The sequence below is a fragment of the Hibiscus syriacus genome, unplaced genomic scaffold, assembly GCF_006381635.1.
Source record: "Hibiscus syriacus cultivar Baekdansim isolate YM2019G1 unplaced genomic scaffold, ASM638163v2 tig00000132_pilon, whole genome shotgun sequence".
Lineage (NCBI taxonomy): Eukaryota > Viridiplantae > Streptophyta > Magnoliopsida > Malvales > Malvaceae > Hibiscus > Hibiscus syriacus.
Genome location: NW_024061764.1, coordinates 814,088 through 831,289, shown reverse-complemented (window position 1 = coordinate 831,289; position 17,202 = coordinate 814,088). Strand labels below are relative to the sequence as shown.

The following is a 17,202-nucleotide window of genomic DNA, read 5'->3' as shown; positions in this document are numbered from 1 at the left end:
ATGCAGCTTATGTGCAACTACTACACATTGAGACAGGACGGCTCTAGGGCTTACATAAGGAATTGGAAATTTCAGGTAATGAAGATACAAGTGAATTCTAACAATGGGAGCGCAGTGAACTGTAAGTTAACTCTCCATGATTTTTCAGGGTTGTATGGATGGAAGGAGTTGGATAGATTTGAGAGTGCACGAGAATGATCAAAGCGTGTGCAAGCCCGGTCAGTTTGCATCATGGCGTGTAACTGGACCAAATGCGCTGCTTCCATTTAGATTCTTCAGGGTTCTACTCACTGGGCCAACCACTCATGCCTCGAACCCCTGGAGCTTATGCATTTGCTTTCTGGAGCTGTACGGTTACTTCCACTGAATTGACTTAATTATGGGCATCTATTTAACAATGTTCCCATCGGTTCAAGTATCTCTTTTTGTTTAACCTAGAACCATGTACAGTTCTACCAATAAGATTTATATAGTTTACATTGAGGACTGAATTTACCTTTCGTGCCACTTGGAACGATCAATTGACTCTGCTTTACTCTGGGCCTTGCTTCCGGAAGAAGCTTGGTACTTATCTTCAAAGCTCAGCGGATGCGTTGTTCACTCCATGAGAAGACATTCCTACGAATACACCTGTAACTGGAGTTTCAAGGGGGAGACCATGCACCAAACAATCTTTATAGCTTGTTCTTAGATTACATGTAAACTGTTTCTTCATGGCAAATTTCGTACCGAGAACTGTAGATTAATGAAATTAAGAGCGGAAAGCTAGCCCTGTACTGCATTTTAGAAGGGTTTAAGATTCTGGCAATTTCATTCGTATTGTTGATTCGTAAGTTTTAGGTTACCCAAAGGAGATGCAGCAAACATGTGAGAGGAGAAGATGAAACCAAGGAACTTCATTCATTCATTTACATCCATTCAGCATATTCTTTTCTTTGCTTGTTTTCCTTTGTACAACAAGAAAAATAGGCGTTTGGTTCGCAAAAAAGATTATTATTAAAGTAAATAATATTTTTTGGAATTATATTCTTACGTTTGGTTCGCGGAAAAGATCATCACCGGGTAATAACTTATTATCAATAGTAACATTTTTAGTTAAAAATATTGAAAATGTCATCATCTTCAAATTCTTAGATAATGAATAATTCTTACCACCTTGGACATAAATATTTTTGAAATAATGAATTATTTTCATATTGATCCTTATTCATTTTTATTCTTCTGTTTACTCAAAATTATAAACTTAATAATAATACTAATAATATACAAAAATTAATTTAGTAAAATATATAATAAATTTGAGTAGTTAAAATTATTTTGTATTTTGTATTTTTAATATTTAGTATTTTAATCAATTTATATTTTTAAGAGGTAAAATATTATTATTGTAAAAAATGTAATTATTTAAAATAATATTTAATTTTGAGTTTGGACGGAGGATGCGACGGGGCCGTTGACGGATAGGCGATTTAGCAAGCGGCGGCATACGATCATATGTCATCTTAGACATTGGTATCTTCGGTTGAGAAAGTAGAGACTGTAGAGTAGAGCGAATCGTCGAACGGTTATAATAAGTTCATATTTAAATGGCAATTGACTAGGACTTTAAATAAACTGAATGTTCAACGAATCGTTGATTAACCGTGCGATTGGAAGTTCGTTTATTTTCGTTTATTTATTAAATGAACGAACATAAATAAGATTTTGCGTTTGTTTACTTAAATGAACGAACACGAACAAAGGGTTTATTCGTTCATTTACGTTCGTGAACGTTCGATTATATGTTCGTTCATTTATTTTCATTTATGTTCGAACAGAGGGCAAGTTAAATATGTTACGAAGATTATTGAAGTTGTTTGGTTTCAAGAAGATTGTTTAGTTGAACAAATTAACTTTAAGAAGTTATTATTTTCATATAGCTTATTTATTATTTATGTATGTTTTTGTCGTATTCGAGCAAATTAACTATAAAGTTGTAGGTTATATTAATGAATTTTAAGTTGTTATTCTTATTGTTTACTTTTTTACATTCATTGTTGTGTTCGAATAAGTTTATTTTTTGTGTTTGTGTTGTTCATTTATTATGTTCGTTTATGTTTGTTCGTTTGTGTTCGTTTATCATTTAAATAAACATACATGAACAAACTATATTCCTTAATGAACGAACATGAACAAATTTTTTTATTCGTTTATTTATTAAATGAACGAATATAAACATACCTCCATTTATAAACGAACATAAATAAAAAAATTTTATTCATTTAAACGAATATAAACATATCTCCATTTATGTAGGTTCAACTCGTTTACATACCAACAGCTCACTTTCCGTGAATAAACAAGATATCAGACTATATCAATAGACAAAGCTAGCCCACGTGCATACGTAGCAATTATTTTAGTTATACTCAATGATTACTTTAATTATTATATTATATTTAACAATTATTTTTATCAGTTTTCAATTATATTCTTCTCTCTTTAAATTATGAGTTCAATATTATTACGAGTAAAATTTTTATTTTATATAACAATTATTTAAAAATAATAATTTTTTAGTTATTAAATTATATTTAAATAATTAATTTGATTATTATATTTCTAAAAAAATTATTAAGTTATTATAAGATGGTCATTATAATATTATAATAAATATAGACATTTGATAAATTTAATGATTATTTTATAATAATTTGATAAAAATTAATTATTATTTTATAATGATTGTTTTATATATTTTTAAAATAATTATAATTAGATATAATTTAATAATCTTTAATGTATTTAATAACAATTAGATGATTTAGTGGGATAGATATTATATTTTTTAAATAATATTAAAGATTCGAATTATAACTATTATAAATAGTACAAATTCGATTAGAAAGGTCGTTTCCATAATAATTCTTTACTTTTTTAAATGTATTTTATTTACTCCATATGAGAAATAGATCTCAAGAAGCAATCCCCTTTTACGGAATGCAACATGTAGAACGAATTTCCAAGGTGGATTTTTTATTAGTCTCTGTTATTTATTTATTTAAGTGATAGATAAATAATATAATTAAATTTTAAAAATTTAAAATAGAAAATAAATTTGAATTTATAATTTATATAAAACCTAGCTTGCGTTTGGTTCTCGAACATAATTGTTTTATGGAAAAAATTGATGCTCGTTGATAACAAGAAAAGATGGAAAACACGTAGAATGGATGATTAGTCGTATCGTTTAGTCTAAACGGTCGGTTAATCGTTATAATGGTTACGAGATTTTTTTAAATGTAATATAATCATTAAGAAACGTTTAATTATTATTAACGGTTCGATTATAAGTTAACCTATTATAATTATTTTTCAAAAAATAACACAACATAAACGTTTTAAAGTTTCACAATTCATACTACAAAAAAGTGTAGCACTTAACTCATACTTACACTAGTATAAGAGAATAAAATAAAAAAGAGTACTTAACATGTACTTACTCCTGTGTAAGTATGTACATCTACCAATATCTTGATACCTAACAATAAACACATAATTATATTAGCGTAAATATATTTATGTATTTTCAAAGAAATAAAAAATTAAAAAGAATAAAAAATATATATTAAATTATTTATGTACAAATCTTATTAAAAAATATAAATTTTAAGAATATGGTTAAAATTTACTTCTAATTATATTAGTGTTTTCCTTAAAAAAATATAATTATAAATTTAATTTATTAACGGTTAATCATTTATCAAATTCATAACTATAACCTAAATCGGTAACCATCATTTTAACGGTTCGATTAACTAAAACCGTTTAACAATAACAATTTGATTAATTATCATGTTGAATGTAACTGTTATGCCGCTTAACGGGTTCGGTTAACTATAACGATTTTTTAACACCCCTAAAAATATCTACTATTACTTCCGGAAGCATTCATTGTATTATTAATTTAGTTTGCATTCCTTGTATTAACGCTATATATTTTTATATCGTCAATAAATTAAATTATTATATTATAAAGTATATTGTATCATAACGTCCACTATACTCAAGAGCTTCATCACCTTTCCATAATTATTGGATCATTGATCATAATCATTTCATCCAAACCCTAAACACCCATTATCACTGCAAATTTCTTTATACACATATGCTAGGCGATGAAGTTGTGGAGGTAATGTCATGAAGCCCATCATCAGCATTTAAAACAATACGAATCCTGTAATTTCATATATGAAATTTCTGACAACTCTTGTTTTGAAGCTATTCTCTTAAAGAATCATTCTCCAAGAACTCAAAAGCAAGGTAGAAAACACTAGAGTCTCACAAACCCCACAAGAGGCTTAATATATTGAATAATCTTATGTAGCAAACATATATCCTTATCTATAACTTAGTTTGTGCTCCACTTTAGGTCTTTTTCGCCTATAGAGCTTGATGTTTCTCATCCAGTTTTGAATAAAACTACAAGAAATCAACAGAGTGTGACAAAAGTTCATGTTTCAATTAATATAGATTTCTTCAATTCATACAGCTTCTAACACATAAAACTTGACCAAAGCTTGTGCCTTGGACCATGGAGTTTAAAGAAAGATGCTTTATGAGAATGTTATCTAATTGTGTGTGTATGAAATGCACTAGTTGTTTCATGATTGAAAGATGGAAGAAATTAGATGAAATGATGTTGATAAATGGTTTGAGATCATGGGGAGATGCTGATTTTTGTATTAGTGTGGTTGTTGTGTTTAGTGATAACGAAGATCTAAAAAATAATTAGACGGTACAAACAAAAGGAGTTAGATGACTGTAAAATAATTTGAGAAATTTAAGGTTTTTTCGGGAAGAAGATTACTTTAACTTGTCATGTTAGCATTTCTTAATGGTAGTTGACGATAATGATGCAATGAAAGTGAATTAAAAGTTCGGTGATTGTATTTAAGTTTTAAAAGTTCGATGGTTAAAATGTAAGCATCCTAAAGTTCAGTGACTATTTTTATAGTTTACCCAATAAAAAATAAAAATGATATACCCTGATCGGAAGACGCTTGGCTTGCATGGGGAAAACACCAGTACTTCGAAATTCGGACGGCAAATGTTCCATAAATCAGCTAGTAACTAACAAGTGCTAAAAACAAAAGCCTGGTGTTAGTCACCATTTAAGATGTCATCCGCCTTTACCGTCGAACTGTTCTGCTAAGAAAAATACCATATATCACTTTCTAAAACCTAGATTTTATTAATTTCTAATTTAATATCTAAATTTATTTTTGCTCGCATTTATTTTTAATTTTATTATTATTTTAATTATTTGATATTATTAAATTTTAGCACAACTATCAACAGAGGTTGATTTAAGTGGTAAGCAATTTAATATCGCTGAAGCAAATGTCTTGAGTTCGAGTCCTTGTGTATATAGAAAATACCTGCTGAGAGATTAATTTACTAAAGCTAGACGTGCGACACAAGTCGGCCCAGATTAATCAAAGTGAAACCTTGAAACCAGGAGAAAATAAAAAATTGTATCACAACTCTCAAGACATATTCTCATCAAAATATTACAAAATTCAAATTCGAAGACAATTGGATTTTTTTTTTTTAGTTTTAGACAAGTCCAAACTTCAAATATGCCATAAAATCTCCGAAGGAGCCGCCTCTAACATTGAAGGATTCGCCTCTACTCTAAAATTAGTGTACACGACATTGGAGGAATCTTTGTAAAGGAGTGCTTCGTGATCTCACTCCACACATTTCAGTTTCACCTTCTGTTGCATTATATAAAGCAGGTCGAACCTATTAGCCTTTGCTCAGTAACAAAAGTAGGTGGATTTTCATTAAGAAGAAAATAATGAAAATTGATGTGCAAATCATCTCCACACAACTCATAGAACCATCTTCCCCGACACCTCAACACCTGAAAATCTTCAAACTCTCGCTTTTGGACCAGCTTATTCCCGCCCCATACGCTCCGATCATCTTATTTTACTCTTCGGATCATGAGATTGTTCCCGACAAACTCGAGCTGTTGAAGAAATCTTTATCAGACACCTTAACACGGTTTTACCCTCTTGCAGGGAGGATAAAAAATGATTTGTCCATCGTGTGCAGCGACGAAGGAGCTTATTTCGTCGAAGCTTTAGTGAACTGTCGTTTCGACGAGTTTCTTGAACAACCCGACCTTCTCGTGTTGTCTAGATTCCTTCCCCGCGACTTCAATTCGAAGGAACCAACTGCAGGAACTTACGTGACCAATATTCAAGTGAACATGTTCCGGTGTGGCGGCATTGCTATCGGCGTATGCATTTCCCATAAGATTCTCGACGGCGCCTCCCTAAGCACCTTTCTCAAAGCATGGACTGCAGCAGCTCGTGACTGTAAGGAAACTATAATAAATCCCAACTTCATTTCGACGACTCTCTTCCCTACCGCGGATGATTTGAGGCTTAGAAATTCATCGCTAGTGATGTGGGGATCTTTGTTTAAGAAAGGCAAGAGTGTTACAAGGAGAATCGTATTCGGTGCTTCATCGATGGCCGCTCTCACGGCCCGAGCTACCATCTCGGGTAAGTACCCTACTCGAGTCAATTCTGTTTCAGCTTTCTTATGGAAGTGCACCATGGCTGCCTCCAAAGAGAGAAACGGTTTTCATAGAGCTTCCTTATTAACTCACCTAGTGAATCTACGGCGACGAATGGCGTATAACACGGAGAATTCAACAGGGAATCTCATGTGAATAGCATCAGCAAAGACCAAGGGTGAGAACATGTGGGATTTGGCTGATTTGGTCGGACAGGTGAGGAAAGCAATATCGAGAGTCGATGGTGATCTTATAAAGAAACTACGAGACTATGAAGAAGGGAAATCTCTGATTTCTGAAATTATAAGAGAAATAGGTGATGAAGAGTCCAAAGATGGATTACATCATATTGGGTTTAGCAGTTGGTGTAAGTTGGGGTTCTACGAAGCTGATTTTGGTTGGGGAAAACCTGTATGGGTCAGCAGTTTCGGAATGGAAATTTCAGTGTTCATGAATCTGGTCATTTTGGTGGACACACAACTGGGCGATGGCATAGAAGCATGGGTGACCTTGGATGAACAAGATATGGTGATACTTGAACGTGACGAGGAGCTTCTCCAAGTGGCCAAGTTCGACCCCAGTCCTTTGACGATCAGCAACTCATTTGTGCATTAGCTTGTTCATATTGATTACTCATTTCAGTTTGTTTCTGGCAATGAAAGAAAAAGCAAATACAATAAAAGGTAGTATTGTAAAATTGCAAGTGAATGGACATGTAATGAGAGCTTTTGACCAATGCAATGAATGAGATGGGTCCATATGGCCATCCAAAGTTGAAATTTACCGGTAACATGAAGGCTGAACAACTAGGATACGGAAGTTCAGCCCCAAAAGACACCGAGGATCCACCTTTGTTCTCATCGTCATATTTGTCCTTGTCTTCTACTAAAACAAATTAAAAAATCGCTGAGCGAGATTTAGCTTAAGGAATCCGATCCCATCACTGTAGCTAAGAAAGGGACACCAAACAATATTCCAGTTCCAGTCACCCTGCTTATGGTAATGGCATGCAGGATGAGTATTCTCCGTGTATTATTAATATTTTTCATAATTTGTCTTTAATATTTAATTTAAACAACTCTAATAAGTTTACTTTTCGTAATTAATAAATAAATAAATGTTACTTGTCTGATATATAATTGTTTAATTTTATCAATTAACTGAATAAAAATAGAGTTAATTATAAATGAATTCTTAGATTATGATTGTTATTTTAAATTAATATATTAACTCATAAATTTTAAATTAATTTATTTAATCTCTAAATTATGATATCTCTCTAAAATATTCTATCTTAATTCATAATGTCGTAAAGTCCTTTTTATTTTAAAAGTTTTTACGTTTTAAAAGAAAAGTTCATTTACGACTTATTTTAAAAATATTCATTTTAAATTAATTGATCAAATTGAGTAGGAGTCGTCATCGATCTTTAGGTTAGGTAGGTAGAATACCTAAAAAACATCTTTTAAACATTTAAAAAATATTTAAAAGACATAAATCGATATACGTTTACCAAAAAATTAGATTTAAAGAGTTCAGGAGTTGATTAAGCGTGGGGAAGAAAATCACCACCACAAAACCCAAAATTTGTATCTGTTTGCTTATACATTGTCATGGAAGTAAAACAATAAATTTGAATATAAAATTAGAATATGAACCATTTATTAAACTTTAATTAATTTGTTTACAATTATTTATTAGGTAAAATTCTTTAATTTGATTAGAAATCTCAGGATTTGTACATCCTCCAATGAGAAGACTATCTAATCTATTTCTCGTCTATAAAAAAATATTCCCTCCTCATTATTATCAAAAGATTACGAATCAAATAAAAAATTAATAATTGTGGAAAATAATGCACTATTTAAAGAGACATATATAGCCATCACTTTAAAATAAAATGAATGAAAGAAATAATTATTCTATTTTTATTTTAAAAAAACTCGATTTGTTTCAAGTTTACCTTCGTTCGAATGTCGTCTTGAATCACACTACTTCTATCAAGTTGTACTTTTCACGCCCATTCTATGTCAAGTGTCCTTGAAGATGAATACGAGTATGAAATTTAATAAAATATCATGATCAAACATTTAAGGTGGTTTACCCCTTTAATGACTACATCATAAATTTAGCATCCAATATTTACGACTACACTTAAATATCCATATATATATATATATATATATATATATATATATATATATATATATATATGCCACAATAACATGTGATAATAAAAACACATATTAGAACAAACTTAAAAAAACATAATAGCACAGAGACCAAATCGGTAGAATTGGGCAAATAATCCACCCGGGTGGATTATTTGGCCCTATGGCACCCAAACATTTACTTTGGGATCTACGACAATTGCAACAATGGTATGGAACTCGTCACGCCGAGAATATAATTTTTTAATAGGTCGTGTCAGGTGGGTACCACAGTCAAATAAATCTAATATATCTTGATGGACACATCACTCCATTAAAAAATATTTTTTATTTTGAATTTTTTTAAAAGAAAATAAAAAAAATAATATTTTAATGGTCATGGAACTCGTCACGCCAGTGTGAAGAGTTCCAACAGGTATAATTTTAACTTTTTTGATTGTTGGATTGACCGTTGTGACTAGTTCCAACGACTATTTTCAATTTGAAAAAATTAGCCGTTGGGTAGAGTAGTATAAATAGAGGTTTGGGTTGGATTGATTTTTCACTTGTAATCAAACATTCTATTGATAGCAAAAACTTTTTTATTGAAGAATTTAGGTTGAAATGGCGACAAGAGAAGAAATGTTACGTCTTCATGATGTTCATATTTCGTCGATCGAGTTGACAACGGTAAGTTTAATTTTTTTTATTTCATTTTAGTTTCGACATAATTATATTATTATTAATAATAATTATTTATGTAATTGCATTGAATAATTTATTTTCAAATTGTAGCGAGAAGAACGATCCATTCGTCATCGAGGAATGATGAATGAAAAACCAAATGAGCGGATGGTGATATATCTTTCACAATCCGAATTATATGGAGCGACGTTTCTTCACGGATTTAAGGTGATGCCGACACTGATATCGATGTTGGTTGATCGTTGGAGGCCCGAAATGCATACGTTTCATTTACCTTGTGGTGAAGTGACGATAACTTTGGAAGATGTCGCATATCAACTTGGAGTTTCGATTAATGGTACGCCATTGGTATTTTGCAACACTTATAAAGTAAATAATCTTATTTCAAATTTATTGGGAAAGGAGGCTCTAGCCAATGTCATTGATGGGTTGTGGGTACAAATGACGTAGTTGGAAAGAGAATTTAGAGTATATAAACAATCAACGGAGTAAGAGGTGATATATGTATCTTGAGCATATCTTATGACGTTGATTGGAGGGATCTTGATACATGATAAAATATGCAATTTGGTGCACACATAATATCTTCTAGTAATGGAGGATTTCACTGTATGTCGCCAATATAGTTGGGGTTCTATAATTTTGGCGTTTTTGTATCATGAACTATGTAAGGCGACCGTAGTCGTTAGATGAAAAAAAGTGGATGTAGCGGGTTGTTTAGTTTTGCTCCAATCATGGGCGTGGTATCGTCTCTCGTTTATGACGCCTATTACATCCGCTCATATGGAGTTTCCTCTCGCCGCAAGGTAAATTCATATATTTAAAGTTTTGATATTTTATAATATTTATTTAAATATTTTGAAAATGACAATAAATAACGTAATTTTTTGTAGATGACGACACCAATAATCGATACAAAGTTGTCGGATGCAACCAAAGTAGATATTCGAATAAGGATTGACATCGCCGGTAGACATGCTGTAAATTTTATATTTTTTGCATTAACTTTAAAATTGTAATATTAATTGTTTAATTATGCTAACATAATACTTTTGACAGTTTAATTGGATTCTTTACTATGAGTCGGATATCCAACGGTGTCTACCGCCAATGTTCTTTGAAGGAGTGGACACATGGTGTGCCATAAGACCATTGCTCCATTTCGTAATTGTTGATATCCATGCCGCCGATAGAGTTTTGCGACAATTTGAGTTTCACCAACCGATATAAATGTCAATATATAACATTGATGATTTGCATAAAGTAGATGCACGTGAGAAACATACCGAAGATTGGCCGAGGAAGTATGCTACATTCATATATGAATGACAAAATAGACATTTACGATTGCCTAATCGTTATGAGGTACAACCTAAAGATTTTGATTTCAATATTTCTCCCTACCTCCAAAATTATGAAGCAAATGGGAAACCATACTTGACAACGCCGAAGGAGCGGTCCGAGTGGGAAATAATGAAGGAAAAATATGGAAAAAATCAACATCTTTGTCAACATCTTCATCTTATGCATCCGCTAATTATTATCCATTGCAAGAAAGTTATGGTGGATATGGTGCATATTAACCATCGATGGAGAGTCGAGCGGTTTGGGAAAGAAGTGGGGGGGGGATTAAGTGCCACATTCACAACAATTTTCCTATGAATCGGAAGAAAGAGATCCATGGGATCATCTTCTTCATCACGGATAATCTCAATTTAAGGCGATGACGTCAATGATGGCATCAAATACCTGGAGTACTCCATCATTTTCACCCGAGGATGTATATCAAAGTGGTGGAGTAGTATTTGGAACACCTGAACCGGAAGTAGAGGAAAATGAAAAAGGTGGACGACCACGACGAAATCGACGAGCACCACGTCATTACCATTCTACCACGCCTCGACATTGGCAAGAATTGCGTAAATATAAGTAATAAATTTGTTTATTTAATTTTTTGTAGTCAATATTTAATTGTATCAAAAATTCATTATTAAGTAATAAATTTGTTTACTTTTTAAATTATAATAAAATAAAGTGTACTTTGATAAAATTATAAAAAAAAATAGAATTGTTTAAATTTCATTGATATTTAGTGTAATTAAAAAATTTAAAAAAATATATTAATTTTTTTAAAATTTTGAAGTTAAAAATAATATGATATTTTTAGAAATTTTTAACAAATATGAAAAAAATGATATGAAACTCGTCATGCCGGTGTGACAAGTTCTAACGGGTATAAATTAAAAAATTGGACCGTTGGAGTAACCGTTGTGGAACGGTCAAGAATTTTTTAAATAAACTGGAACTCGTCCAACAACCAATTTTTAAAATTTTAGTATAAATAGGGGTTTAGGGTGAATATTATGATGTATCAGAAGTGACAAAATATTTAGAATATCAAATATGTGGTCGTGGGAAAAATTTGGGATTGATTTGGCTAACGGTGTTTATGGATTTCACAATACCGACTCAGAGAGCAACGATTCAGATTTAAGCTATTCTTTAGATGAATAGTGGGAAATAGGCAATAAAGTATATAGTTGAGGAGCATAAAAAGAATAAAATGAAAATAAAAGAGGAGAAGAAGAGGAAATATGAAGATTTACCGAAGCGGCGTAACAAACGACTAGTTGAGAGGGAAGAACAAATAAAAAGAAGTATAGAAATTGAGAAGAATAAGACGAAGGAAGATCAAATTATAGAGAGATGTAAAAAAATTAAAAAATGACATATGTTCAAATATTCATTTGTATGGTTTTAGTTTATGTATGACGTTGTCTTTATTAATTAATTATTGTCTCATTAAAATTTAAAATTTTATTTATCATTAAAATGAGATGTTATAGTTATCAAAATGATTAATTTTGAGTCAATTCTCAAGTAAAAAAACTTTAATGAAGTTTTAAATTTAAAATTTAAATTGTCAATTACAAATTTGTCTTTTCCATTTTCAATTAAAAAACATTATCGATACTGTTTATTTGGTACTGATACCAAAGGTAAAAGAAGTATCGATACTCAGTTGGTAGTATCAATACTACCATTATTTTTCAAACAGGTCAAATTCCAGAATGCAAAATAGGTACCGATACTCATAGGGGTACCGATACTACTTTACACAATAGTATCGATACCATAAAGAGGAGTACCGATACTGTCTAGCCCAACGGTCTTAAACGACTAGATTTATTTAAAAATTAAAAAGGTCATACCGATAATCATTGAATAACTAGGGGTTTTCCAAAGGTTACTCTTGATCCTTGAAAAAGAAAAAAAAATTTTACTAATAGTTTGGAAGTAGGGGTTTTACAATACATAATATTTTGTAACGTCTATTTTAGCGTCCAACACGATATTTTGGAAGATGTGAACAATGTTTTCTGTTATGACCTTCACCTCTGCAGTGGCCACAAAGTTTGGGTTGACCTGTCTCTCTTTGAGGATCATCCATATCGGTATGAATTCGGCTAGATTTAGGTCGACCCTGTAACTTCCTACGCAATCTAGGATTTGGAAACCATTCCTCATAAATTGTGCATGTATGCCATTATGCTTCATTTGGGAGGTATTTGAAGTCACAACTGTAAATGTTGCACATAGTGTGCAAACTATAATAGTCATCAGCATATAAGTATGGGTCAACATTGATGTGCATACATGTAGCAACAGCGTGAGCGCATGGGAACCTAAAAGCTTGAAATTGACCACAATCACACCATCTCCTATTCAGAATACCAGTGTATGTTGTAGAATTACCTCCCTCATGTGGTCGAACTAATGCTTGGACAACGAAATCATAATCAAGTATGGCAAAATTGTGGACAAACATTGATGTCGCATGTGTTTGATTCTTTTGCATTGCCTTCTCTAAATCTGGAGCCCAATTTCTCCCATTGCTGATCATGGCATCAATTTGTGCACTTTTGTCTGCCCATACTTTACCCAACATAATGTAAGTCTCCCTAACAATACTAGCTATCGGGAGATGTCGAGTCCCTTTCAGCATTGAGTTGATACATTCAGCAAGGTTGGTAGTCATATGGCCGTAATGTCGACCCTCAACATCATATGCTTATGACCATATTTCCCTTGGTATTTCATCTGCGAACTCATACACATCATCTCCGTATCTTCTCAAATTTTCAAGTCGTGCACAAAAGTTTGGTTGGAGTAAAGCTTACCCTAAAAAGCAGTAAATTAAATGTTATTAAAAAAAAATAAATGAAGCAGAAATAATTAATGACAAATGCTAAGGTACTTACTCATGTTGATAATCTCCTTTTTGATATTTTTCTTCTTAAACCTCTTCATTGCATTCAACGCGATATGACGTATACAATATGCAGGATTTGCGTGCGGTGGCGTCCATTTATTTTTGGGTCTACCAATTTTGCTTAACAACCCAGGCGAACGATCTGAGATCATGCAAACCCCTTCTTAAGTGACAACATGAGAACGCAAGTTGGAGAGAAATAAATTCCAAGTTTCCTTCGATTCATTTTTAACAATGGTGAAGGCAATGGGGAAAATATTTCTGTCTCCATCTTATGCAACAATATCATCAATATGTGTCTGTAGAGCCCATACAAAAAAGTGCCATCAACTTGAATCATTTGTTTGCAAAATCTAAACCCTTCGATAGCTGGCTTAAACGCCCAGAAAAAGCCACCAAATATTCTCTTCCCAGGGATAACGTCTCCCTCAAGTGTGACTGCAGGATGAGTATAGTACCTAACAATGGTTTTAGGGATGAAAAATTCTATTGCTTGTAGAAGACGTGGTAGCTCATTATATGACTGATCTTAATCACCATACAACAAGGTCATTGCTTTCCATTTAGCCATCCATGCCTTGTAACAAGTAGGAATATAACCAAATGTATTCCGAATAGATGCCACTAACATAGAAACTATCACTCTTGGATTTTTCCACCAACAACTTCACATAAGAGCATATGACATCCGAATCTAAATGTATATGGTCTTGTGTCAATGAGGTCATTGTACATGCATGCTCTGCATTAAACCTTGTGACTTCCCACAACTTCTTCCGTTTTTGGTATGATACTCACATCCTCCATTTACAACCAACTTCATGATGTATACACCTTATGAAATAAGTTTTTTTGATCCGACTCCGCGACATAGAATTGAAGATGAGTTTTGATACATTACTACTCGATTTCTAGTTGTGTCTCGTTTTTTGTTTCAAAGCAAGACCCAATAATCAACTCATATGAATGCTCGTCTAAAGAACCTAGAGAGCAGCACATAACTCTGGCATATAAAATATTTCAGGATTTTGCATAGCATCGTAGTTAATGTCATGCATTGCAGCTGCATGATGATACCGAGGTAAATCATGGTGATTGATTTTAGGTTGGGGGTTTGTCCTTGCCCAAACATTTGGAGCATTCTGCAATCCTTGACATTGTGAAACAACCACCTCCCATACATCCGCCTCAACATCAAAACCTTGTCCCTCTAAAGCAACCTAAAAAAATCGGACTCATCAACTAATGTTGTGTCGTCATCATCTACCAACGGAACAATTTCTTCATCATCCTCGCTAAATCCAACAAGGCTTTCACCGAACCGTCCAATAAGGTTCTCATCACCATAACTTGTATGTGGTTGAGAGGTTCCTGCTTCTTCTGTTCTTCAAGTTGGTACTGGTGACGTCGGAATATCAGTTGCATTCGTTGTTTTGACGTACATCTCCACCATATTATTATCTTATGATTGATGAAGTCCATCCATAACAATAACATCGTCATTATCATCAAGTTGAACTTTTCCATATTTCATTAGATTTGAGGAGATCAAGTGCCGATAACTTAAACATGAAGCAGAAGCTCTAAGTTTTCTCTCAATTTTTTACTTCATTTGGTGATGAGATACATCTACAGGGAACATCATATTGATCGGTCTGCCTGACTTAAACACAACACCAACATCAGTTTGTAGAATTTCACATTATAATGGACAAATGTGAAGAATTTGTTGTTCATTGTTTGAAATGTTTTAGATGAAATGAGTTTTTTATGTAAGAGATTGAAGATGAAAGGAGTGTGTTATGTAAAAGATTGAAGATGATGTGCACAACTTAAAGGGAAAACATATTTTTTTCATTGGAACTCGTCACACCGACATGACGAGTTCCATTGAAATTTTAAAAAATCAACCATTGATCAACAGTCAATCCAACGATAAAAAAGTCAAAATTATACCTGTTGGAACTCGTCACACCGGCGTGACGAGTTCCATGGCCATTAAAATATTATTATTTCTATTTTCTTTTAAAAAAATTTAAAATAAAAAAATATTTTTTAATGGGGCTCGTCACACCGGAGTGATGAGTCCATCAAGATTTATTAGATTTATTCTAGCTGTGGGGCCCACTTGACATGACCCATTAAGAAACTATATCCCATGGAACTCGTCAGACCGGAGCGACATATTCCATGGGTACTGTTGCAATTGTCGTAGATCCCAAATTAAATGTTTGGGTGCCCTATTGGGCAAATAATCCACCAGGGGTTGATCTTTGTAATTGTTGGGATGTTCTTATAATGGACTTGTAAAACAAAAATAAATATATAAATATTATACTTACTTTTTATTATTTATAACCATTATATCATATTATATATTATGAATATAATAATAATAAGTATTATTATTATTATTATTATAATTAATATGTAAATATAGCTAACTCCTAATCACATATATCTAATGAAATTTAATTAGAATACTATCAATAAAATATTACAAATGATTATAACTAATGACCAAAAATACTTGGTACATGGTAAAAAGGAAAAATTAAAATAAAAGTTTAATAGAAATGGAAATAAAATGAAATAAAATAAAAATAAAAGTAAAAGTAAAAATTAAATAAAGTTTAATAAAAATCCCAAACAACATTTAGTGTCAACAACTGCCCCTCTTTTCCCATTTTCGTATATAAGGAATACGACAAAGACCAAAGACACAAATTTTGTTTTGCTATGATGTTTGTTGTGCATCTGGAAATTGAATTCCTCATATGAGAATAGGGAATCTAAAAATGACATTGTTCATTCATGCTGAGGACGTCTGGTTGTATTTCGATGATTCTTTCTCTTTTGAAGATGTAAAGTTGTTCACGACATGGTTCCTTTTTGATGAGGACGGTTATTCGTGTTTTGAAAATTGTAAATCTAGAGACAACTTTGTTCCTTCTAGTTGAGGACGTCTAATTGCCTGCAGATGTTTTTCTTCAAAAACGACATTGCTCCTTCATATTGAGGAGTTCTAATCGTTTTTAGTGATTTGCTCAACATTAAATCTGATGATGACATGGCTCCTTCATGTTGAGGAGATCTAGTCACGGTTAACAAAGATTGATTCGTTCTTTTTAGTAACGAGGTAAATCTTCAAGATCCTATTCCAAAAGGTCATATGTTATGATTTCATGTTTGTTGTATGTAATATGTCTTAAAGATGGTCTAAATGTGATTTCGATATGATGCATATGAATTTTAGTGTGCCTCTGGGCATCTCAATCTTGGCTCCTGGGACTTCATCTGCTCTTAGTAAACAAATCTCGATCATGACATGCGAGATTTTCTGTGTTGCCATTGTCTGGGCTTTGACTGTGGGTACCTTTCTAACTTCCCACCAAATATTGCGCTTAACTTAGTCTCTTTGATCTAGTCAGAGGAACAAGTTGCCTTGTTTAGTTGATTTTTGACATAAGGTCAACTTTTTCTAGAAATAATTTGGTCCGAGT

At 32.3% G+C, this 17,202-nt stretch overlaps 1 protein-coding gene and 1 pseudogene across 1 annotated transcript in view; both read left to right on the top strand.

Moving 5' to 3' along the window:
- Nucleotides 1–483, top strand: part of LOC120122449 (BTB/POZ domain-containing protein At2g30600-like) — a 33,098-nt gene extending 32,615 nt beyond the window's left edge. The window contains exons 9-10 of the mRNA XM_039141620.1: nucleotides 7–75; nucleotides 149–483. Coding sequence (XP_038997551.1) covers nucleotides 7–75; nucleotides 149–367 — 288 coding nt within the window. The 3' untranslated portion in view covers nucleotides 368–483. The remainder of the gene's footprint in view (nucleotides 1–6; nucleotides 76–148) is intronic.
- Nucleotides 484–5,823: 5,340 nt separating this feature from the next.
- LOC120128217 lies at nucleotides 5,824–7,235 on the top strand (annotated as a pseudogene).
- The last annotated feature ends 9,967 nt before the right edge of the window (nucleotides 7,236–17,202 follow it).